Below are 25,343 nucleotides of genomic sequence, written 5' to 3'. Positions count from 1 at the left end.
CCACCTCCCTGCCGGCCATCGCGGATTGCCCTCTCCGATGCATTCATTTTCGGTCGTGGTCTCTATTAACACTACAAGAAAAGTGCTTCCTAGCCACGTGAAATAGTGACGTGATTTTCACGTGTGTAAATAAACCAGTTGTGACGTGAAAATCACGTCGCAACATGTTTATAATATTTAAAAATAAAAAGTAACGTTCATTAAGGGGGGAGTCAGGAATTTAATAAAAAAAATGTTGTGACGTGTAAATCACGTCGTAACTTAAAATAAAAAAATTGAAAAACAATTGGAGTCAGAAATGCACAGGGGGGAAGTTTGAATTTTTCAAAATTCAGTTGTGACGTGTAAATCACGTCGCAACTAAAAATTACAAAAACCAAAAAACTTTAATGCCAGAGTTGACTGACAAGGAGCACGTGGGTTGGGAATGTGCATTTGTTGCGACGTGATTTTCATTTCGCAACGTGGCGATGTGAAAATCACGTCGCTAAAGTCTTAATACCTTTTCCCAAAACGCTTCTCCCTCTCCCTTCGTTCCAGAAGAATATTTTCTTCTTCTTTCCCCATTTCTTCTTCCTCTCAACCCTTCTTCTTTCCCCATTTTCTGCAAGACGACTTTCTGACATGCTACGACGTGTTAGAAAGCGTTGGGAACTTCATGGCATCCGTCCTAGTTGGATAGGAGAAGAAATCTTTCGGGAACTTCTTAAATATTGGGAGAGTGATGAGTTTGCGGCCAAATCTGAAAATGCAAAGAAGATGAGAGCATCTGAAAAGGGTGGTTGCCTTAATGCTGTTGGAAGTATAAGCACTGCTGAGCATGTTCGTCGCATGGTAATAATTATTACCACTTCTTAAAGTTATAATTTCAATTAATAATTGATATTATTAATTATAGTTTATTTTGTTATTTAGACTAAGGAATTAAATAGACCTCCACTTATGACCGAGCTGGTTGCGAGGACTCGGAAAAAGAAAACAGGAGCTTTTGTTGACAGTCGTACACAAAAAGCTATGGTAAGTTATTTAAGCTATCGGTATTATTTTTTTAAGCTATCTGTATTATTTGGTTAAGCTATCAGTATTATTTGGTTAAGTTGGGTATTATATTTGGTTAAGTTATCGGTATTATATTTGGTTAAGCTATCGGTATTATTTGGTTAAGTTGAGTATTATATTTGGTTAAGCTATCCGTATTATATTTGGTTAAGCTATCGGTATTATTTGGTTAAAGTTGGGTATTATATTTGGTTAAGCTATCGGTATTATTTGGTTAAGTTGGGTATTATATTTGGCTAAGATATCCGTATTATTTTTTTAAGGTATCGGTATTTCTTTAAGCGATGAATTGTGATGTATTTGGTGGTGATTGTGAAGTGCCGATAAAGTGTTGATATATATGAATCAAATTGGTGATCAAAGTTAGAATGTATGTGTTATAATGTATGAATTAAATCGGGATTATTATTCTGATTTATTAATTAATTCCGACAGGTAGAATGTATGTGTTATAATGTATGAATTAAATCGGTATTATTATTCTGATTTATTAATTAATTCTGACAGGTAGAATGTATGTGTTATAATTTTCATGTGGCATGTGACATGTTGTGGCGTGAAAATCATGTGGCAACTAAATTTGTGGCGTGAAATTCATGTGGAAACTAAATTATATTTAACTTTTTTTTTTGTATGTGTAGGATGATTATCAGGCATTGCTTGTACAATTTCTGACTTCTAATCCTCGGTATACTCCAAGACCGGGAGAGCCGCTTCATCCAGATGTAGATTTTTATCTTTGGAGTAAAGTCATTGGCGGCAAGGGGCCTAACGGGTGTTTTTTTGGTGGTGGAAATTTGGCAGGCACCTTGAGATCTGATGATAGAACTCTATATCAAAGAGTTCTCGACGGGGAAGGAGGTTCACGTCTTGTAACTTTAACAGATGAACAGAGAGACACTGTAAGACAATTGGCGATAAATGAGGTGAGGCGTGAGGCGGCGGAACGTGAAGCGACACTGAAAGCTCAAATGGAGGCCCAAATGATGGCAATGCGGAGTGAGCATCAGCGGGAAATGGAGGTCATGGCGAAAAGACAATCGGATATGGAGGCACAAATGCGACAATTTATGCAATCCTTTGGTGGAAACCAAAATATGGGGGGTTCTGCGCCGACTGATAAGGAAAATCTAAATGAGGATGAGTTTCCCGACCCGGATTAATTGTTGATTTAGTTTAGTTTTTATTTTGTTGTTATAACTTTTAATTTTGAATTTGTGTAAGCTATTAATTAAATTATAATTATATTATTTAGTAATATTAGATTTATAATTTTACTTTCTTAATTTTAGTATATTTAGTTTATTGAATTAATTTATAAATTTTAATATATTTAGTTTATTAATTTAATTATATATATATATATATATATATATATATATATATTTGGTTTTTTGCAAAAAAAAAAATATTAGTGACGTGATTTCCATGTCACTAAGTAGTGACATGAAAATCACGTCGCAACATTAGACATTAAATGCGCTTTTCATTTACTCCTAGGCAAATTTAGTGACGTGATTGCCATGTCACTAAGTAGTGACATGTAAATCACGTCGCAACTAAAGATGCTTTTCTGACCCAAACGCTGCTACACCTGCTCTAACTGAATATGCATTAATCTCTGACCCAAATTTTGCGACGTGATTTTCACTTCACTAAATAGTGAAGTGAAAATCACGTCACTAAAAGTTGCCACCTTGCCTTTTGCGACGTGAATTTTTACTTCGCAAATATTGGTTTGTGATGTGTTTTTTTGGTTTGTGGCGTAATATTCACGTCACTACTGAGGCTTTTTTTTTTGTAGTGTAAGGTGTGTATCTATTCCCATGTGAAGCTATGATTTTGTTGTGTTTCTTCTTTTTACATATTTGAGTTGGTGTATGAGTTTTGTTTGAAATTGAAATACACAAACGTCAAATTCGTACAATACGTCCTTGCAGTAATGAAGAAGATGATGTACTATTGTACCATATTGCTTCTACTGCAAGTTTATGATCATTCTTCTTTGAGATGTACTTTTGTTATGAAGTAGAGAAAGCATGGAAGAGATCAGGTAATGTAGACGTCGGAAGAGAGTTGAGTCTTCAGAGTCAGAATGAAGTCTTCAGAGTTGAAGCAACAACTTATCTGAATGACGCATCTTGATTTCTGAGTTGGAAGCAAAAGTTTATCTGAGTATTGATATCTTGATTTCTGATATGATAGAAGTTTATCTTTAGAGACACTTTCAAGTAATCTTTTCTGATGAGCATTCAACATTCTTCAAAACTACAGATGTAACTTCAGAAATTGAATGATTAATAGTTCTTCTAATGTGTGTTGACGCTGATTTTGATGATTTTTTGGACAACAATCCTTAATCAACCAAAATAGTAAATCTGCACACTTAAGAAACTATTAGAGTACAAAATTGTTACATAAAAAATATATGTGTTGTTATCATCAAAACTTAAAGATTGAATGTAGAACCAAATCTCGTTTTAGCACATTATTAGAGTGATTGAAGTACTTGACAAAAGATACATCCCAAAGGTTAAAAGTACTTGGACATAAGAATAAATGTGGAAGAATGAGTTTTCCTCTTAATAGACAAATATCATATATTTGCTGGAATGCATAATTTTGGGTGCATTTCTGATATTGTCTACCTAAACGAGAATGGAGTGGGGCCGCTTCATAGAGTTAAAGGACTTTACTCTTAAATTCTTCGTTAAAAGGATAAGTGGAACAAGGCCATGTTAAATGTGTCAATAATTATAATTCTTTTCATAGTATCTAGATTTCATGTATGAATTATACACGCTTGTTCTGGTGAAAAATTGGTTCAAAACTTGTCTACCAATTTATTCGGGGATGAGTAAAAACTTAATTTACTAAGTAATGTTGAAATCGTAAGATACCATTATCTGAAAATCATGATATTTCTAGAAATATGAGATTTAATTATATTTTGAAAATGGTGGGGGATTGTGAGAGATTTTCAAAAAAAAATTGGCAGTTTAAATTATTATTAGTTGGAAGCAAAAATAAACATGTTAGAATATATGACTTGGTGGTTAGAAGTTGTGTCATTCAACCTAAATGTCCACGGTTTGAATACTCCTTTTGTCAATTTTTGAATGTTTATTTTCGAATACGCAACCGTTAGATTATAGACGCAAAGCAAAGGTTTATTTTCAATTACGCAACCGTTAGATTATAGGCGCAAAGCATTACCAACTGAGCCATTGCATCGATTCGAATACTCCTTTTGCCAATTTTTGAATGTTTATTTTACTCACGGTAACAAAACAAATTCAAAATGAAGCAATGCCAAAGGTCGAATACACATCTGTTAGATTATAGGCGCAAAGCATTACCAACTGAGTCACTGCATCGATTGTGAAGAGTTATGAACGTTATAACATTATATTTGTTCTTTAACTGGTGTAGAATTTATATTTCAAAAGATTTTCTTCTTTATCAAGTGGCGTGAACTTCTCCATAAATAGAGACACTTGAGAAATAGAAAACACACGAAAATAGAAATATACACACCCTTTTTTTCATCATTTCAATTATTCTAAAATCATCTTTTACTTTATTAATGCATGAGTAAAATGTAGGAAACATTTTTTTTTAACAAATTATCAAAAGATACGCTTAGTGTGTTTGTGCAATTCATATTAAGGAATTTAAAGTATCCTGAAGGAAATTCACTATTAGTCTTAATTGCATCCTGTCATACCCCAATTTTTGACCCTAAGATCACACATCATTTGCATTCAATCGTCAATCAAGAGCACCATTGTGAAGCTTTATCTTTGATACTGTGATTATCTCTGAGGGGAATTATCGAGCATTTATAGCCTTTTATTTGTTTATACTAACCAAAAATCAAAAAAAATATATGTTTTGTCTCTTTTGTTTATATTTTGCAGGTGAAAGATCGGGCAAAAATCAAAACAGTGCAAGAAAACAGTTTTTGAAAATTTGAAGGTGGAAATCGATTTACCCCTGTGGGAAATCGATTTTCTGTGCGCAAAATTCAAAAAAATATAAGAGGGAAGCTTGACATCATTTTGGCATCTTTTTATTTGATCATTTTATCAATTTTCCACCTCATCAAAATTAACTCATTCATTAAACCCACTTTAACCTCATTTTACCAATTTTACCATTTAATTGCCACTTTAATCACCAATTAAACACAAGCTAATTACCAAGTGCAAAAAGACCAAATTACCACTACTCTTGCTCTCATCCTATAAATAGAGCCCACTACTCTCTCATTTCTCAAGCTTTTGATAGCCAAAAAAGTTCTTGCAAATTCATTTCTCAAGCTTTGAGAGCCAAAAAACCCCTTGCAATTTCTCTCCTCATCCCTACCAAATTCACCAAAGCTCTTTGTTCTTTCATAAAGTTTGTGAGTCACACCTTGAACCTCACAAACTTTGAGCTAAACCACCATCTATTTCACTCTTTTTTCTTCAATTGTTGAGAGATCAAGATTTGTGTTGGTGATTCTTGAAGTAGATCTAAGTTTTGTTCAAGATTTGGTAATTTTCTTCATCTTTATTCATCCATCATGATGTGATTCTTTTGTGTTTGTGTGTGATGCATCTTTGATGCTATATTGGTCCTATTTGATGGTGAATTGATGAAAAATTCGTGCTCCAATTGATGTGTGATCATAAGGTGTTTGTATGTTTGCTTAAGTCAAGTTTTATGCCTCCTAATGCTGATTTTTTGAATGCTGTGTGCAGGAAATCGATTTCCCTCTGTAGGAAATCGATTTCCACCTTATTTTTTTTCAAAATTTGAACTCTGCACTCAGGAAATCGATTTCCTACAGAGGTAAATCGATTTCCTGCTGGCAGAATGTGTTTTTTTGCCTTTTTTATGCTTGTTTTGGCTTCCTACTTCCTCCACTTCATTAATATCATTGGTTCTAGGATGTTGATAGGTTTGAAATGACCTAATCCATAATATTAGATGAATGATATTAATGATAGTGTGAGTTGATTATCTTTTGTGAATTTTATTCTTCTTCCTCCATTTCATTAATATCATTGGATCTAGGATGTTGATAGGTTTGAAAGAACCAAATCCATAATATTAGATGAATGATATTAATGATAGTGTGAGTTGATTATCTTTATGCATTTTATCTTCTCCTTCTCCTTTTTTTCTTTTGATCGATGAAAGTCTTAATACTTTGAGAATTCTTATGGATTCTTAGTAAAGACTAGATCGTTACCTATTTTCTTTTCGTGCGGTATTGCTTTCAGAAGGCGATCTACATATCGTTCTTCTCGCATGCATTAGCACATAAAGTTTTGACCGGCCTCGTTGTAGGGTGATTTCTACATAAATCACTTGGTGATCTGCTTAACATAGCGCAATATTTCGTGTCCCGAATAAAAAAAGATCAAACATGGAAGAGAATTGTATGCGGTTGATTTAAGACTTGTGGAGGTTTTTATCGTGTAGTCGCTATGATTTTATCAAGCTTCTGATAAGCCCCATTGACTTTAAATCCGAGTACATCATTCACTCACCATAGATCTTCCTACTAACTTTGATAACATACTTGACAAGTTTCAAGATGGTTATCTTTAACATTTAACAACTAACTTTAATTTCCGCACCTTTTATATTACCGTTCTTTATATTACCGCTCTTTATATTTCTCGCCTTATCGCTTTACTTTATCATTTCATCATATTTACTTTCCGCCATTTTTCCTTTGTCCACTTGGACCATACTTTATCTTTTCTTGCTAAAACACTAATAAATAACCAAAATCTAAAAAATACATAAGGCTCTCTTTGGACTATCAGTTACTATCCATAGCGCTTTGGAGATTCGGACTTATGGACCTAGTACCTCTGGACTCATTCTATTGCTATCCTGTGATTGTTCTGTCTGTATGGCATTGTTCTGTTGTATGTTTATGTGTGCAGGTATTTCCTTGAAAGCCCTTGATGGTTAATTCCAAGGCACTGATATAAGGATTTTACCCGAAAACAGCCGTTACTCTGCCCGATTTTCGTCAGAATTCTTAATGTGCTTAATGAAAAGTGGTTCTAAGACAATAAGTTCATATGGATCCCCAAGTGTTAATGTGTTGGTATTGATAAATCCAAAGGATGGGAAAACTACCTTGGCTCTTAATGTCAAGTGTTGGCTTCTTATTTGGTTAGACCGTTTCTTTCCTTAGCTTTTATTTTATGCATTAGGTTAGCCTCTTCATCTCCTCCCATTCTTAAATTTTCAAAATCTTCTCCCTTTTTCCAAAATATTCTTATGTTTGCAATCTTTTCAAAACCTTTTTCTTAAAAATATCTTTCGCCCTTAGTGGCTTTTCTTCAAAAGTTTAGACACCGTTAATTGTCGAAACGAGTGGTTATACCCCACGATTTTGAAATTGATTGATAATAACGAGATCTTTTCCGCGTGAGAGAGCTAGTGGCATACTCGTCGATTTTATCCGAGTTGGAGCCCTTCTTTCATTTGCGATGCAAAGAACTTGTTTGTTCTCATGCTCAAGATCAATGGCTGAGTATTTCTCTCTAACGACAACAAAGTGTTTATTCGTTTTAAAAAAGTTTTTTTCCCAAAAGCGGAACTACATTAGCTCTGACTTCTCCATTGCACCGAGGAGGTATGTAGGCCCAAAGCTTAACGCTTTGCCGAGCTTATTTTAAAAATAAAACAAACTCTTTTTTAGCACACACAACACAGATTTTCAAAAAGGTTCCCGTGGAGTACCACGGATATGAGGGGTGCTTTAAACCTTCCCCTCATATAATCAACACCCGAACCTGAGTTCTCTTTCTTGTTTTTTTTAAAAACAAAACTTTGGGTTTTACGTTCTTTTCCCTTTTCCTTTGAAAAAATAAAGCGCGGTGGCGATTTCAAAACGGAATATTGATTCGAGTCAATCCCATGGCTTCGATGTCAGATTTTCCCCGCTACACATCCAATATATTATAATTGGTGGGGGCGAATTGATCCTAAAAGTTAGTGTGAAGTTCATACGCTTTGAATTTTTCAAGTACGATATTCATCAATACCTTCTTTGTTCTAATGCTGCCACATATCCACCAACAACAACAAATATCCAACATAGATATGTTTGCATCCATGAGTCTATCTTTTTAATCCACAAACAGTTGTAGGTGACCTTCCCATATTAGTTTCTCGATTAATATCTCCAACCCAAAATAATCATTCATGGAATGACCATGAACCAAGTGATATTCAACTTATGTGCGATTGTAGGGTTATGATATACTTATTTGCTTCTATTATGCTCCTTCTTTGAGTGGAGTAGTTCAAACCACCTTTTATAAGATTGCACATTTATTCTATTAAAACTTTTTTATAATATTTAAAACTAAAGAAATTCAGAGGTTGGTATGTTGGTGAATGTCTGAGATATGAGAATGTACTCCTCTAAAAATCTCAGTGTCGAATCCCATTAAATGCTAACAATTTTAGTTTTGACTTTAAATGATCTCTGCTAATAAACGGTGAAATTACTTTTATTGAATTAATTGATCTCAAGGCCGAATACCAAATTTAAAATAAAAAACAAAATTCTAACCAACAATGGGAAGTTATAATCACCTACTATCATTTATCTTATTTATATTTTCACTTAAAAAAATCGTGTTCTAAAGTATACGTTTACCTTTCTTAGGCAATGCATCCATATTAATTGAAATATAACATTTTTAAAACCAAATTAAAATATTTAATAACTTCATACATAATAATCAAATTTCTTTGGTTAATGAATCATATTTGCCGTCAAAAATAAATAAATTAAATTTATAACAACTGTGATACTAATCACAAAATGACAAACTAATTAATAATGCTGTGTACAATAGTTTCCACTTCTAATATATATATATTATGAATATATCGACAATTAGATATACTACAGCACATGTTTTGTGAAGAAATCAAATATGTGAAAATGGAACCTACTATATACCTAAACTAGTAACAAACCCGTGCATTCGCACGGGTTCTCGTATGGGACGCACATTTGTTTCTGATATACTTTTTTTAATAGAAAAATGTATCGTATCTGTAAAAAATTAATAATTAAATGTATAGAAAAATATTTGGTACCCGTAAAAAAAATAATTAAATGTATAGAAAAATGTCTGGTACTCGTGAAAAAAAATTGAATGTACAAAAAAATATCTGGTACCCGTGAAAAAATAATAATTAAATATATTAATCAATAACTTCATGTTCTCATTAATGTTTAATATTTTGATCAATAATTTAACAGTCCCGTTAATATTTAATATTTTGAACAGTCACTTCACGTTCCCGTTATAATTATTTTAATTTAGTGTTATAAAAAAAATTGGTGAACAGAAAAATTAATCAATAATTTGACAGTCCCGTTAATATTCAATATCTTGTTTTTCTTTTACTTTCTCTTTTTCTCTTTGATATAAGTATTGATTGGTGAACATAAAACTATAAGATTGATCTACAACTTTCAAGTATTGATTGGTGAACAGAAAACTAATCGGTGAATCAATTTTCACTATATTATAATAAGATTGATCTACATCAATTTGGACTATGATTTAAAATATTTAAAAAAATTCAATAGTCAGTATAACTCAAAAGTTTTTTTTTTTTAATTTTACAAAAAATATTAAAACATGTGCGTTCGCACGGATACTGGTATGATTATCCGTGCGTTCACACGGTACTGATGTGTTACCCGTACCTTCATACGATATTGGTGTGTTACTCGTGCGTTCACACGGGTACTGGCGTGAGACAAACTTTTGTCAAATAAATTTATTTTATCAAAAGAGTTCATTATTTTTAAAAGAAAAAAAATATTTATCAAAAAATCAAAATTGTTTTATCAAATTTTTTTCCAAATATTTTTTTTTTTTAGTATCATAAATAAAACAATAATTTCAGAATTATTCATTTTTCTCATCTTTAATCATATGAGCTATTCCATTTTGACAATTTTAATAACCTCATATTCGTGTTAATATTCAATAACTTTCTTAAGTTTTGTCAACATCATTCATAAGTTTCCAACAAGTCAAATATAACAATGGGTCACTGTCAATAATTTATCAATTTGAGAATATTATTTATGAGCCCAATACACCACAGTAGGATTGAAAAAGGACTTTGAATCAACATTAGTTAAAGAGAAATTTACACTATATTTATTCCAACTTCAAATTAAAATAAATCATATAATGCTGCACATGTAACAGACTGAAACCATACACTCAAATTAAACTCATAAAGGTCTTAAAAAGGAGAAATCATATATATAAGCTGAAACTAAAAATATGTTATGCGACTTTTTTATTTGCTTAATTAAATGTTGACGTCTGAAGCTTTGAAACATTCCACAGAATATTTTTGTTCAATTTTATGTTAGACAAAAAACCCGAGTATTTATGTGCATTAAGGAAAGTTTGTAGAGTGATACAATATTTCTCCCTACAGTTTGATAGATAGTTTGTTAAACTGATTGTTAATCGAAGTTGTTGAATGAAATCTTGGGATAAGAATAACAAAATTGAACAAATAACTCAAATATACATTCTTAATTAAAAATAGAAAAGAATTAAATTTGCATCATTTTAAAGAAGAGTCAGTATCACCAGGAAAATTACCATTTCGCTATATTTGACCACTAATTTTTCATAACAGAATCAAAAGAATACTAATGTCACGCCTGCATCATAGAGAGATTGAAACATAAGTTGCACTCTCAATATCTCATTTATGATTGAAAGATGAAATGAAAAATCAGTTTCACAAATGTTGCACTCATACGGAACACATAAAAGTGTGAGATATTAATCATCCAAACATGTAAAACACATAACATTAATCAAAAGCCAAATGTTAAAGATAAGCTCATTCAAGAACAATAATACATCATGACCATAAATAATAAGAAGTTCAATAAAAATTTAAATGAAACCATCTTCAATCTCCCACACCAATTTCATTTCTTCGCCTCTACTCTCTTGTGTGGTCTTATGGAAATATGATATTCGATCATGCTTTCCGATAATTTTGTTGCAACATTTCTTATATTCTGAAGCAACATTCATCCAGCTAAAATTTATAGCATACCACAGCAACACAAACAAAATCAACCTCTTTCGTAAAGTTTTCTTTTCGTTTCTCCAACTCCGCAACAGACTGTAATGAACGCGAATAAATCGAAGCATAATATCTCAACAACAATACATTGTTAACAGGAACAACTCTAATAGTAACAACAACAAATAACACCACACAAACGAAACAGAAGCAAAAGAAAGAAGGAGAATCAAAAATGAAATCAAAAGGGAAGAGTTAAGAACATGATAAAGCTATATGGTTCAATAAAAACAATTCAGCCAAACCATTAACAAAAGAATTACCCATCAGCACAGCCACATTGTTCAGGTCGAAAAGAAATGCATGCAAGCAATCTTCCACCTCCAAACTGCTCTTCAATGTGTGGTGATCCTTCTGCTGTTGTTCCGATTTCCTCTGCACAATGCTGGCTACTCTTCTTTACTTGTTCAGTAACTGCCTCTGCCTCCTGCAAATCATAATAAAAGTAAAATAACATCAGTAATTAATGAGAATGTAACCATTCAAGTGCAATTATGTACCAACCTTGAATAAATCAAGTTGTAATTACAAACATTAAAATGACATAAAAGCAAGCATAAATTTTTAAAAGCGATGGTGTCAGTAGATGATCAATGAATTACAACACATGATATAACTATTAAGCAAATCTAACACTTTATTAATATTGCCATTCACTCACCATGTTGGAATTGATGTGTTACTTGAGAGACACATCAATGATGAACTTCATAATGCATGAACCTATCTTTGGCCTCCTTTCAAATAGGTCTGTTGCATGTGTGAACACAAATTTAATAAGAAAACACAAAGAATCCAAATATATTATTGCTATAACACATTGTAGTTTACTCAAAATACCAAAGAATTAAATCATTTGTAATGTGATAAATTAACTTATTATTTACAACATGAAGCTGATTGTCTATTGGATAATATTTCTTCTGAACATAACATAATAGCTAGTTTTTAAATAAGAAAGTTGTTGGACAATTTAAGTTTTAGCATCAGTACCAACCATATTTCTACTGATAGGATTTAAGTTGTAGCATCATATAGATAGCTTATTATTATTTATTGGTAGTACATCATTTGCTGTGCAACATCAACATTTTGGAACTCGCCGTCATATATCGCCTGGTTTGCTCCAATCGTCAGAATCAAAGGAAAAGAAAAGGATTCTACACTTTCAGATAAAATAGACGAAGCTCAGAATCAAAGATGTCTGCAATGAGACAAGGAATAATTCACTTTCCACTTAGAAATTGTGTATTCACAACATATATAACTACCTTAGGCTTCACATGCATTTTAAGAATTTTATCCTTACTAATGTCAGACAATTTGTAAGTGGGGATTTTCTGGAACCCACAGAAAACTCGAAGGGCTTGATCTAGTCCTTGAAGACAGAGTAGGTTGTATCTGAGCAAAATAAAAAGTTCATAGTAAAACCATTTATGTTCACCCAAAACTATTTATTTCAATCGCACCGTCTGTTTCCTGTAAGACATAGTCATCAAAATTCACTCAATCTGCACATTTTACGCAATATGTGAACTGAACAACCAATGTCATTTTCATGTTGCTAGACAAGCAGAAAATCAATAAAATACAGTTTTGTTAGTTACAAATGTTCTATTTAACACCTTACTCTCCTTTTTAATCCTTCTTACATACCACAACGATTGCATCACCACATCCCCACCTTGATTGAATCACCTTAAGCTCCTTTTGGATTAACGAAGTTTTTCCTATTAGCCAAAATCCTGAAATAACCAAAAAACATAACACTTATTAAGTTTCGAACTCATCGGTATATACATCGATCAAGCATTCAACCATTAATGCCAAAAAAAAATGTTTGCATACAATTTATTAAGCATACATGATAACAAATATCTACTTCATGTTTGTAATAAACTGCTATGTATCAATACGTAAAACACACACACATATTTTTTGAAGTTGCATATCGTGCATCTTTCACTAAGGTGGGGGAATTCTTGTTCAAAAGCTCAACCACAATAGCATATGTTTCTTATATTTCATGAATATCATGATTTTCAACCCACATATTGATTAAACTGTGAAATCGATGATGCAGATCAATCCTACAACACAAACAAAAATAAATGCAAATAATCAAACATCTTATTTATATTTTTCACTTACTGCTGTTGAAACATAGCCAGAAAAGCAGACAAAGAAACATGTAAACACATTTATATCTTAGTTAAACCCAAATTTCCTTTCTTTAGATCTAAAAGATGTTTTAGATCTTGAGCTCTGGCATATATTGGAACCTTAGGAATTTCACCATATAGTAAGCAATTAAAACAAGATTTGATAATAGTAATAAAGAAAGATAAAATATATCAAACAGTAAATAAAATTATCAACCAAGTTAGCTACATCATGTTGTATACAAGTTCTTTATGTTTTTAAATAAAATTATCAACCATCACTGCATAAATAATTAATCCAAAACAACTCAAATAATCTAGTATAAAAGAACAGAACCCCAAATGTGGAATGAAAAGATTATCTTCACTGCCATATGAATCACCTTTCCTCGCAACACCGATAAACTTGTAGTTCTCACTAAGCATCGTCAACATCCATGGCCCTGCATTATTCTGCTTTAACAAAAGTCAGAAATCTATTTCATAGTTGAATGTTACTTGCTCAGCCTCGTGCCTGTAGCATAATTGAGTCCAAACCGCCAACGTATCAAAACATGATTGGTCACCGACGAGAGATATTCGATTGCAACATTATATGAAGAATGAGAAAGAGAAAATCCGAGAGGTTTAAAATGCTACCACGAGGTTTAAAACCCGTATTCAAAAACAGTTTGAGGTCTAAAAAACAAAAACTTAACATTTAGATACCGAACGATATCACCTGCCTCCATGAATAATTTGTAGTTGATTAAACCGGACTCGCCGCTGCAAAACCAGAAAATTTTGGTGAAGTTCAAAACAATAACAGAGTAGAAACGAAAACAAAACTTCATTTGGCGAATCTAAAACAGAAAACTAAGAAAGTGATTGGTTTGGAACTTTCATCGAACATTTTGCAGGCAACCTGTTTAAACTCGAATATGCCACAATACTAAAAGAAACCATTCCCAAACATGAACATAAATCTCTACCACAAATTTCATTATATATATATACACCATTAAACACGGTTAAACAATAAAATACTTACATGAAGAGGAAGAAACCCTAAAGTATAATTCCACGGTAAGAAATCCTAAAATCTGCACATATAAATAAAGTTTGTAAGAACTTACACATATAAACAAACATCACAAGAAAAAAAATAGAAAGTTGAACCAAAACTCTTTCAGATGCTTAATCGTCCTTGAGATAAAATCTCGAAACAGTTTAAAACAATTAGACCCAGATCTAAAATATAAAAAGTGAAGCTTTTCTTACCAAACCGCCGCGAATCTCCCCCTTTTTCGCTTGAGCCAACACCATTAAACCTGAAACAACAAAAACTAAATCAAAATATAAATATAAATCACCAAATCAAAATCATCAAAATAAAATGTAATAACAATTTATGGGTATGCAGAAGAAGAAGATTTGTCATGTAAAATCAAATATTTGTGAGTAATAACAGAAGTTGACGACGAAGAACAGATACCATCGAAATCCACTTCGTCTGAAAGTAGAAACCATCACATCAAAATTGCCGAAACAGTTTGGAGAAGAAGCAGAACGATAGGATGTAGGAGGAGAGAAAAATAAGGTCAAATTTTTTGATTAGAGAAATTAGGGTTTGTCGTAGAAAAAGAGATGAAGAAAGAGAAGGGAGAGATGAATCCAGACGGTGAGAAAAAGAGAAGAGAGTTATGGGAAATGATTGAAGCAAAGCAGATAAAAATTAGTATAATAATACTTAGGGAAAAGGTATATGAAAAAGCAGATGAAAAGTTGAGAAAGAAATGTGATAGAAGGAAGTTTAGTTTGAGTAAAGAAAGAAGAAGCTATCCACGTGGATAGTGTTAGTGTTGAGTATTTGTAAAAAGGGCAAAAAAGTAATTGGTAGAACATCAAATTTTCTTATATGATAGATAAGAAAGTGTTTTTACTTTTTTTAATGCTAAATATTACTACTATTGTATTTTATGATTTTATCAGAATGGAAGCGTTAAGTTTTATATAAACGTTTAACTAGTCAACAAACATCAGTGGCTGTAGTTTAGTGGTAAGAATTCCACGTTGTGGCCGTGGAGACCTGGGCTCGAATCCCAGCAGCCACATTTTTTTGCTTTATTTACTTTTTCAAACTATAAAAATCTACCAAACATTCAGGAGCACACTTTTGCGGGGTAACAATTTCCAAACTATAAAAATCTACCAAACATTCAGGAGCACACTTTTGCGGGGTAACAATTTCAGATTTCATGAAAATTCATGGAAATAAGTCTTTTTAGCTTTTCATAATTGCATCAAATTACCAACTAAAAGTAAAACAGTACTCAGCATCTCACTACAAATTTAAAACTACTGCATGAAGGTTGCTAGGCGCGGATCATTGCAGCGGGCCAGCATCTCACTACAAATTTAAAACTACTGCATGAAGGTTGCTAGGCGCGGATCATTGCAGCGCGGAAGACCACTTCTCGCCCCGAGAGCTCTGCACTTGGCAGCTGCCTGCATTTGTCAAAACAATTCATAAGCTTCTATCCATCTAATTTCCACTTGAGTGCAAGATTATTGTATTTACCACATTGGCAGCAAAGCATAGCATTTTCTCTGTTGCAAAGTTGGCGCAGATTGCTGAAAGTAATCAAGGAAATCTTGTATAAACAATAAAGCTGTGGTGATTCAAGGATAAGACATCGAATAAAGCGGTATTACCGTAGAGAATAGCTCCCGTGAATGCATCACCGGCACCAGTGGTATCGATAAGCTCTGATGGTGGTATGTTTTCCGCCGTTCCAATGTACAACCTACCACAGATTGTTCCTATACCTTCTGCTCTCAACTTTGTCGCTGACTGTAAGTAACACAAAAAATTCAGTTCAGCTACAATCCATTTTATAAATTCATACAAGAAAGGGCGACTAATTTTTTATGTGCAAAATACGACTTCTGACAAAAAAGGTGTTGCGAGTTTCGTTACAATTACTGATGATATGCAGGTTCGGGTGCATATGCTCCCATTCTTTCTTGTTTCCAGAGATTCCAGTAATTTGTCAACATCCATTTCTTCTTCTGTGGATCGAACCTCTACCAGAAAAGCAAAATAAGTGAAAAGAGCATGTTTAGTGTATACAATAAGAGCATACAAAATACAATTAATATTTCACGCAAACGTAAAAAAAAGTTGTATGGACTACTAACCATTAGCACTTCTCTCAAGCATTACGCAACCATCTTTTCCCAAAGTTACAATCACAAATTTGACTTTCGGCAACTTAAGAAGCATAGAAACAAGTGCTTTTGGAATAGTTGCTGCCTCTGTCCATGCCTATTACCAATAGTTGAACAAAACAAAGCTTATGCAAGAACCTTAGAATTATAATTCTGTTACAAAATATAATTTATAATGAAAACAACGAACTTGCCTGTGGAAACTGTGCAGCACAAACAACATAATCAGTTACTTTCAAGAGTTCATCCAAACCCTCTCTTAGCCTTTCCGCATCCATTAAGATAGGTATATTCATCTTCACTGCCTGTACTGAAAAATATAAGATTTTGTTTATATGCTAAAACATGCTAATTGGATACATTTAGCATATATTACAACTAAAAGACATAACCGTGAATATCAGGAAGCTTCAGAAGTGATGTAAATAACAACCTCGTTTGCAAGAACTAGAGCAGTTTCATGCAATCTCCCATCAAAATAAGCAATTCTCGTTCCATTCAATGCAGATAACACACTTGATTCAGGAAGATCTTCTCGTTTCATTGGAGGAAAACCTGGTGTATGTATACATGTGCGCGACTTGCTGAAACATTACAATAAAAACTACTCAAGTTACACATAAAATTTTCAATTGCCGCATTAACATCAGATCTTTGAAGATCTTATTTTAAAACAAATCATGATAGAGCATAGTTTTTAAGATTAAAAGGAGGACTAGACCAATGATTCTTACGTTTGACTGTCAACAATGATATAGGTAAATGGTGAGGTGCCTTCCTTAGAAACCTGCAAATAAGAAGCTCCATAAATAACAACAAAAGGTAGCATACATATGCATTAAAAATATTTTGAAGAAACAAATATAAAATAGTCGGCACCGAAGTCCTATGACAGTATGCTTAAAAATCCAAGATCACACTCAATCTTGAAGTCAGCACCGAAATGCTACATAGTTATTACGAAAAAACAAAGCATCATTAAGATTCCGAACATAATATAAAATTACCACCATAAAGGAGGTATCTACACCATCAGCCTGCAGCTCGTCTAATATGCCCCTTCCTTGAGTGTCATCTGCTACCTAATGAGTATCACAGTATTTTTGAAGTCATAACACAAGATTTATGAAGAGAATATAGATGCATAGAGTGTGTGCGGTAGTGAAAAACCTTGGAGATGATCCTTGGCTTGAGGCCTAAGCGAGCTGCGCAGGTTAAGGCATTGCCTGCGTTGCCACCTCCTTCAGTCTACAGAAAACAATGCAGACTCGACTCACAAGAGTCTCTAAGAAAATGTATTTTTCTATTACGTGAAAAAACAAAGTTTTGTTTGTTTTTAAACTCATAATTTTTTTCTAAAGGTCACCCAACAAACTCATTAAATTGGAAACACACAAAATAAGAAAAGTTCAATTACTCTCAAGACCCGAATACTATCTGGAGATTTTAAAATAGGTTTATGAAATTAAAAAACTATAATTAGGTCTCTAAACTTGTTAACAATTTATAATTAGGCCCCTAAGTTTTAAAAGTAAATTAATTGAATATATGAACTTTCAAATAAGAGGAATATTTGCCATTAAAAAAATTGACACAAAAACCGACATTCAGTATATATTTAAATGATTTTTCTCTCCCTCCACTCTCTTGTCCATACTCGTTCGGAGCTTCAATGTCGTATTGCAAGAGCCCCGGTTCAAACACGCGATTTCCCAATGCTTGAGTCTGGGTTCGAACACGAGATTCTCCACTTGTCTACTTTTAAGGTGTATGAGATTAGCTACGAGGCTACTTGACCAAAAAAAATTATTTTGATCAAGGACTTAATTACAGATTATTTCCAAATTCATAATCCAATTATTACTATTTTTAGCCCCGAAACCTAAAAAACACACTAAAAGTAATTGTTGAGAGTAGGGGTGCTCGCGGTGCGGTTTGGGCGGTTTTGACGAAAAAAATCATCCGAACCGCAAGAGAAAAAATAGTGCGGTTTGGTTTGGTTCGGTTGGCTTTTTAAAAAAATCCGAACCAAACCAAACCAAACTAATGCGGTTTGGTTCGGTGCGGTTGGTTCGGTTTTTTACAAATATTTTATTGAGCCATACATACACATATAGATGATAACATAATTTTGTATTTATACATTCATACACTATCAAATAACAACAAAACTCGTCATATTTTGACAACAATTTTCCATTTAATATGTAAAAATTTAATTATACAAAAGTGGAATATTAAACATAAAATAATAGCATAAAACAATATAAAAATTATTATAATGAAACAAAAAAATAGAAGAGACGAAAGATTAGTGAAAGTGAAAAAGAAAAAAAGTGTTGAGAGATTAGAGAAGAAGATATGCGATAAAAACGAAACTGAAATACGGAACATTTACATAAAAATGAGAAGGTGAAAAAGAAAGAATATAAGAGAGTAGAGATTATAGAAGAAGAGGGAAGATGTATGTGGCAAAGAAGGTGCGATAATGTTATTAGAGATTTTAGAAGATCGGGACTGAAATTATATGTGTAAGAATGATAAAATTGTTCGTAATCATAATGCTAATGTATAATAAGTTTAATTTTGGGTTGGATGTGAGTTAGTAAAATTTAGGTTGTAACATAGTGCGGTTTGATTCGGTTTGGTTCGGTTTACAAAATACAAACCGCAAACCGAACCGTGCGGTTTTGTAAAAACTGACCCAAACTAATCCGAACCAAATGCGGTTTTTTGCGGTTTCGGTTTGGTTTGGTTTGGTTTGCGGTTTTCTATTGGATTGGTTTGGTTTTGATCACCCCTAGTTGAGAGTGCTTCTGATGGAAGGAAGAAAAAAACATGAATGAATATAAGTTGAAAAGAAAAGGAAATACTTTGAAGGAAGTGCTTCTGATTTTTTGATCTGGCTTGGGATAAGCAGCAACAGTGGCCAAGAAATCCAAGCCCACCGCTCCACACCCCACCTGCACAAACACGATAAAGGTTCCATTTTTAAACTTCAAAGATGAAAAGGGAGAGATTGAATCAAAGAAGACGCACCATAATTGAGTTTTCTGGAAGGAAATCACCAGACATAGTGCTCACTCTACGTCAAACCCAAAGAGGGTGAAAATTATAAGGACATACTAGCTTAAAGTTATTTGTAAAATTACAAGTATATCCATTATCACACACATATTTTAAGGACAAAATGAGAATTTGGTTTGTCTTATTATAGTAAAAAACTGTGTCTTTTATTGCAGCAGAATTGTCTAACTTTTCTATGCTATTCAATTTTATAATCTGGTTATAATAATAATGTTATATGTTGTTCAAAAAATTGAATCCAATTTATCATTGTTAAATAAACATACAGAAGACTTCAAAATTTTCTTTGAAACTGGTATAAAACTAGCATCGATCTTAAAGTGATGTACCATAGAAACTCCATTTTCCACATTGATGGCATTATAGAGGATAAAGTGAAAAACTATAATCATGGTTCATTTTAAGTTGGAGTTTCGTTGATGCAAATTAAGTATTAGAACCAGTTCCCAAATATGGAATTCAATTGATTATACGGTCTGCATACAAATCTGTAAAATCTCTAAAGAACTGTACATACTATGCTGAAGAAACACAAAGCTACACATCAATTTGTTGTTTCAGTTATTATAGAATACAGTGTGCTTGTTTCTCTCAACAAAAGCTTCTTCATCAATTCATTGTATCATATCTCTTCTAAGCACCGGTAGTAGCCATTTCTCCAAAATGAAAATGTTGAGGGAAACATTGTGAGTCATTGCAACCTGTGCCCTCATCTTCCTCTGTGTCCCAAAGGAAACTTGCATATGCTGCTTGTACATGGCTGATATCATGAAACCAAAAGCTATTGTTAGAATGATTTTCAAGTATGTAAAATGACAACTTAATGTAAACAGAAAAAAAATAATCTTAACATAATGTTATGAGTGAAGCAGATGATATTGTATTTGTACCTGTCTTGAGGAGAGGCTTGTACTGCTCGTTCGAAATAGCTTGAAGCTCTTTCTTCGTCATGGTGTAGCTCCCAAATTAGCTTCCCATACTGTGATAAAACTTCTCCATCATTTGGATCTGCTAATATGGCTCTGGAATAATACTCCTCTGCTCCTTCAAGGTCTTGTTTGCACTGTCAAATCAAAACAAAATCAATTTTCCAATCATCACCAATAATATAGTATCCATTAATAAAGCCATGTTTGTGTATTTGTATGACACCCGTATGACACGTGCCGGAATAGTCAGACACAAGTGTCGGAAAAGTCAGACAAGGATCGTAGAAAATGGTTTTTTCTTTGATTTGACACTCTTTGAATTGGTGTCTGACACTAATATGACACTTATACAACACTTGTGTCGGACAATTATGAGAGGTGTTCATTAAAATTCTATTATTTTCTTTGCTTCAACACACCTATATATTTCTTGAAAAAATTTCTCACGTATCTAAAAGGGTTAAACATGTAATATGTCAACGTCCTGTCCGGTCCCGATGTTCGTGTCATCCGTACTTCATAAGTTGAAAAATAATATGGTTTGTGTAAGATATTATTATGAAAAAAGTTATGAACATAGCATGGTAGTAATACACAACTAGTAGGCTACCAGAATCAGATTTACAACAATTGAGAGCTACAGGCCTGTTTGGATTGACTTGGCATAAGCAACAGCTTATAATATGTTTATAAGTTGTTTTCACAGCTTATTTTCATCAGTTTATCTAGTGAATTTTTAATCAAGTTGTTTATGCAAACAGAAGGAAATAGAGGTTACCTCATACAAGTATTGAGCATAATTCCTCAGGAACAATGGATTCCCAGGATTTTGCTGCACCATTTTCTTGTAATATTCTTCCACCCCATGATTATTATTATCACCATCATTTCTGTCAGAATCCATAGAATTATAATCACCACCTCCATTGCCTCCTCCTCCTCTGCAGCCACCACCTATGCCATCACCACCACCACAGATATCAATACCAAGCCCCTTTGCAAGATACATTTCTCTATTACCAACCTCTCCCTCATCACCAAAACTCACCCTGCAAACTCTATCCTCCACTTCTTCACTCACCATCATCCTATTCATCACACTAAACTCATCATACCCTTCCTCTTCCATATCAGATTCTTCATCTTCCTCTTCTTCCCGCAAGCCTGTTTGTTTAGAAAGAGAGAAAGATGGAATTGTCTCAAGTGGCAAGCCTCTTTGTTTCCCTGAATACCTCTTAGAAGGATCCATATGATTGTATCTCTCTTCATTATTGCAAGTAGCATAGGCTAAGTCCTCCAAGTTTCCCTCAGATTGAACCCTTCTAATCAACCCTTTGTTTTGCCTTTCAAGATCAGCAATGGAGGGGGAAATTGGAGAAGAACTGCATGAAAGTCTGTGAGTGGTTGGTGGTGGTAGATGATTAAGCATATGACAGGATTCAAGGTGAAGACTATGAGTATGATTAGGACTGTCTGTGAAAGAAGATATCAGAGAACCAAGAATTGGTGTTGAAGAGCTTCTTAGCAACATGTTTTCTGATTGGTTGTCCTTGTCCCTTGATTCTTTGCTTTTGATGTAGAAATCTAAAACACAAAAAAAAAAAAAAACTAGAAGTTAGAAAAACAAAAAAAGACTAATTGGCATAAAAACAGCATAAAGGAGAAGAAAGAAGCAATACCCTTTTAATATAAAAAAGAAAAAGGCAATACCTTTTTAGATAGTGGAGAGTTAACAGATGAAAGAAAAGAATTTTAGAGAAAATGTGAACATTTTTTTTTAAATATATGAAACTAGGGTTATCTCTTATTCTATATATAGGGAAAAAAAACTAAAGCTAAACCCTAATATTCTTATGCATTATTTTGAGGAAAAAAACAAAACTTTAATTAATTTTGACCGAAAATATAATAAATAAAAGGTTCAAAAGGGTAGTAATTGAGTGGTGGACAAAGTTTGGATGAATTTTTTTATGTCTCAATTGGTTGAGACAAAACATCAAACATTTGGTGAGGTGTTTTACTTGGCTCAAACATAAAGTACATTGAAAAAATCACTGTCATTATCTTTTCCACATGAAACAAAAACATGATAAAATGAAAACATGAGGTTAAGAAAAACTACGCCAAGCATTACATGATGAGGGAATTTTCTCCACAAGGTTATGGTAGCAGAGAAAATTGTTCATGAAACCGAAATAGTAGATGTTTTAAGCCACGAAAAAAACATCTTCTGTTTTTGTAACTACACGTGCCACTTATAATGTTTCGTGGAATATTATTATTATTATTCTGTTGTGACCAAAATTGAATTGTTCACGCTTATTATTGTTCTGGAAATTTTGCATGAGGGAATTGAGTTGTAAAATTCCTTACGAAATTCATTTAACATGACAAAAATTGTACTTGTTTTTCTTTAAGAAAGTAATATGAAATATAATCATGAGATATTTAACATAACAAAAAGGAAATAATGTAAAAAATATATATGAAATAATGGTCAAGACTATTTTTATGAGTGTTTTATTTCGAGATTGTAATTGAATATGCGAATTTGCAATCTATTGAATAATTTTTAATTAAATCATTTGTAATAGTATCTTCTAAATAATTCAATCATAAACATACTTATAATTAGTGCCGGCAAAACAGGTCCGACACATTGGACATGTCCGTTTTACCCGCATTTTTTTACGGGGTAGACTAAAATTTTAGACTCGCAACCTCTAATATGTCTGTCCCGCTTCGTCCCCTTTTTTTGCGGGCTTTTGCAGGCACCGACATTTACATGAAAATTTACATTTTTACGTCTAAAAAGTACAAGGCCTGGAACATTCCCCGCTCCGCTCTCACTTTTTTGCGGGAAGGGCCAAAGTTTTAGGCCTGCACCCTCAACTATGCCGCCCCGCTCCGTTTTTTTGCGAGCTTTTGCAAGGCGGGCCTAAACGGTGCGGGCATGCCCGTTTGCCATTCTACTTATAATAGAGAATATCTTATTATACCCCTTAATTCTCTCAGCCACCTGACGAAGTTCCAATTATGCTTCGTAGATATACATCCAGAAGCAAATTTTTTTGAAAAAAAAACTTAGTTTATTTCGTAGGTACATTTACGGAACATTTACAACATAAACAGAGTATTCCGTAGATGTAGCTACGGAACATTCTAAATTCCAATTTTCTTAACAAATATGGAACATCAAATTATAGTGCAATTTTATACTATGTATTCTTTTGTTGTACTATTTTCCGTTACCTTAGGGTTTAAAAAAATGGAACATCAAATTATAGTGCAATTTATGCTATGTATAAGATATATTTTTTTGTGTACTATTTTTCATTGTCTTAGAGGTTAGGGTTTATGGTTTATGATTTAAAAAATGGAACATCAAAATATAACACAAATATAACACTCTGTATTTAACACGTTTCGTAGATACATCTCCGGAAGATCTATTGAACTAAAATAATTTGAATTTTCTCAATGTTTACTATGTTTTTTACGCTTCTGTAGATGTACCTACGAAAAAATCAATTTTTTTAAAAAAAAAGTGTTCTAGGTGTACATCTACGAAAGCATATGGACATTTTTTGCAACTCTTATGGTGGATGAGAGAACCAATGAGTGGGGTAAGAGTTTCTCATAATATAAAGAAAATACTAATGAGTGTTCCCAAAATATTGATTAAGAGATTAAAAAGATAAATTTGACATTTTTAAAAAAATTAAAAAGATTAAAAGATAAGTTTTATAAAAAAAATTGTGTATTAATTCAATGCATTAAAAATATAAATAATTACCTTTTTTAAGAATATTATTTGTATTCAATACATGATCATAAAGTACTTTCTTTATTTAGAATTCTTAACTAATGCATTGGAGTACAGATTAACATGACCCATAATATAAAAATATTATACACAAAAAGTGACAACTATCACCGTGATACGGTTTTAGTTTTTTTTTAATATATCTAAATTTTTTTCCACTTTTTTTCAAATACTGAATCACAAACACACATTTGTATTTGATACGGTGTAGCATATGGTATAGAGTTTTTAGTGTAAAAATAGCAACCCTCTAAATAGAAAAGAAATATGTCGTATAAAAAGAATATGAACAATAAATATACACTAAAATTAATTTAAAAAGTTGTTAAAATTACTAAATGAAAATAAGTTATCATTATTAATTAAAAAATATTTAGAAATCACACTATATAACAATAAATCTATAACAATGATGTAGCTTATTATTTTTCTTCTTTTCTACCTTTTAAAACTGTTTCAAAATTGTACTTTCATTCATGCAGATGTGGCTTGAAACGTTCGTAATATCTCTATTAACGAAATAGAGACTTTAGCTCTGAAAGAGGCTATAAAGGACTTTATAACTCTTCAGCTTCATCGAATTATTTTTGAAAGTGATTCTCTCAGTGTGGTTAATGTTTTGTATTCTAATTTTAGTGGGATGTAAGAATTTTATTTTATTATCCGTACCATTAGTTGGTTTTATCTTATTTTCACAACTTTGAGGTAAAGTTTGTTAAACGTCAAACAAATAGGTTGTCCATTTCTTAGCAAATGCGGCCAATTTCTAAATTAGGCGTAGTTCTATGCACTGTGTTCCTCCTTGTATTGCGATGGTTATTACTAATGATATGAGATAGTTTTGTTCTTGTAAAAAAAAGTTTTGAAATTAAATCTAATTTTTTTTATTTTATTAAATTAATT

General features: G+C 32.6%; 4 protein-coding genes and 1 non-coding gene across 7 annotated transcripts; 2 read left to right on the top strand and 3 right to left on the bottom strand.

Annotated features, from left to right (window-relative positions):
- The first annotated feature begins 613 nt into the window (after nucleotides 1–613).
- LOC131622275 (uncharacterized) lies at nucleotides 614–4,560 on the top strand. The gene is made up of 4 exons (XM_058893299.1): nucleotides 614–834; nucleotides 916–1,017; nucleotides 1,701–1,784; nucleotides 4,492–4,560. The coding sequence occupies exons 1-4, from the start codon at nucleotides 625–627 to the stop codon at nucleotides 4,558–4,560; spliced, it is 465 nt and encodes a 154-aa protein (XP_058749282.1). The 5' UTR covers nucleotides 614–624.
- A 6,384-nt stretch (nucleotides 4,561–10,944) lies between these two features.
- LOC131622302 (uncharacterized) lies at nucleotides 10,945–11,960 on the bottom strand. Its single transcript, XM_058893329.1, has 3 exons — nucleotides 11,888–11,960; nucleotides 11,490–11,653; nucleotides 10,945–11,265 (listed from the first exon to the last, which is right to left on the bottom strand). Exons 1-3 carry the CDS (start codon nucleotides 11,888–11,890, stop codon nucleotides 11,031–11,033), a joined length of 402 nt encoding a protein of 133 aa, XP_058749312.1. The 5' UTR covers nucleotides 11,891–11,960; the 3' UTR covers nucleotides 10,945–11,030.
- A 3,449-nt stretch (nucleotides 11,961–15,409) lies between these two features.
- On the top strand, nucleotides 15,410–15,481 carry TRNAH-GUG (transfer RNA histidin (anticodon GUG)). The gene has a single exon. It is a non-coding gene; the product is annotated as a tRNA-His (tRNA).
- Nucleotides 15,482–15,598: 117 nt separating this feature from the next.
- LOC131622300 (uncharacterized) lies at nucleotides 15,599–19,782 on the bottom strand. Of its 3 annotated transcripts, none has more exons than XM_058893326.1 (12): nucleotides 19,638–19,781; nucleotides 19,472–19,561; nucleotides 17,769–17,846; nucleotides 17,606–17,680; nucleotides 17,333–17,385; nucleotides 17,032–17,182; nucleotides 16,793–16,903; nucleotides 16,569–16,695; nucleotides 16,348–16,454; nucleotides 16,083–16,221; nucleotides 15,949–16,001; nucleotides 15,599–15,875 (listed from the first exon to the last, which is right to left on the bottom strand). In XM_058893326.1, exons 1-12 carry the CDS (start codon nucleotides 19,671–19,673, stop codon nucleotides 15,792–15,794), a joined length of 1,104 nt encoding a protein of 367 aa, XP_058749309.1. In that variant the 5' UTR covers nucleotides 19,674–19,781; the 3' UTR covers nucleotides 15,599–15,791. The 3 variants fall into 3 exon arrangements, with proteins under 3 accessions (XP_058749309.1, XP_058749310.1, XP_058749311.1); XM_058893327.1 differs by having other exon boundaries at nucleotides 16,354–16,454; XM_058893328.1 differs by lacking the exon at nucleotides 17,769–17,846 and having other exon boundaries at nucleotides 19,638–19,782.
- A 346-nt stretch (nucleotides 19,783–20,128) lies between these two features.
- Nucleotides 20,129–22,469, bottom strand: LOC131622299 (uncharacterized). Its single transcript, XM_058893325.1, has 4 exons — nucleotides 22,325–22,469; nucleotides 21,393–22,198; nucleotides 20,576–20,748; nucleotides 20,129–20,445 (listed from the first exon to the last, which is right to left on the bottom strand). The coding sequence occupies exons 2-4, from the start codon at nucleotides 22,143–22,145 to the stop codon at nucleotides 20,319–20,321; spliced, it is 1,053 nt and encodes a 350-aa protein (XP_058749308.1). The 5' UTR covers nucleotides 22,146–22,198; nucleotides 22,325–22,469; the 3' UTR covers nucleotides 20,129–20,318.
- Between the last annotated feature and the right edge of the window lie 2,874 nt (nucleotides 22,470–25,343).

Source organism: Vicia villosa, unplaced genomic scaffold (assembly GCF_029867415.1).
Source record: "Vicia villosa cultivar HV-30 ecotype Madison, WI unplaced genomic scaffold, Vvil1.0 ctg.000029F_1_1_1, whole genome shotgun sequence".
NCBI classification, from domain to species: domain Eukaryota; kingdom Viridiplantae; phylum Streptophyta; class Magnoliopsida; order Fabales; family Fabaceae; genus Vicia; species Vicia villosa.
This window is presented reverse-complemented; position numbering and strand designations above follow the sequence as displayed.

Coding starts and splice junctions, on each gene's coding strand:
- LOC131622275 (XM_058893299.1), top strand. CDS start 625: ATGCTACGACGTGTTAGAAAGCGTTGGGAACTTCATGGCATCCGTCCT. Junction 835..915: donor CTGAGCATGTTCGTCGCATG/GTAATAATTATT, acceptor TTTGTTATTTAG/ACTAAGGAATTAAATAGACC. Junction 1,018..1,700: donor GTCGTACACAAAAAGCTATG/GTAAGTTATTTA, acceptor TTGTATGTGTAG/GATGATTATCAGGCATTGCT.
- LOC131622302 (XM_058893329.1), bottom strand. Junction 11,266..11,489: donor CAATGTGGCTGTGCTGATGG/GTAATTCTTTTG, acceptor CGTTCATTACAG/TCTGTTGCGGAGTTGGAGAA.
- LOC131622300 (XM_058893326.1), bottom strand. CDS start 19,673: ATGTCTGGTGATTTCCTTCCAGAAAACTCAATTATG. Junction 19,562..19,637: donor TTCCAGAAAACTCAATTATG/GTGCGTCTTCTT, acceptor GTGTTTGTGCAG/GTGGGGTGTGGAGCGGTGGG. Junction 16,696..16,792: donor GTGCTGCACAGTTTCCACAG/GCAAGTTCGTTG, acceptor TATTGGTAATAG/GCATGGACAGAGGCAGCAAC.
- LOC131622299 (XM_058893325.1), bottom strand. CDS start 22,145: ATGTTGCTAAGAAGCTCTTCAACACCAATTCTTGGTTCTCTGATATCT. Junction 20,749..21,392: donor ATGCTCAATACTTGTATGAG/GTAACCTCTATT, acceptor TTGATTTGACAG/TGCAAACAAGACCTTGAAGG. Junction 20,446..20,575: donor CAAGCCTCTCCTCAAGACAG/GTACAAATACAA, acceptor TCATGATATCAG/CCATGTACAAGCAGCATATG.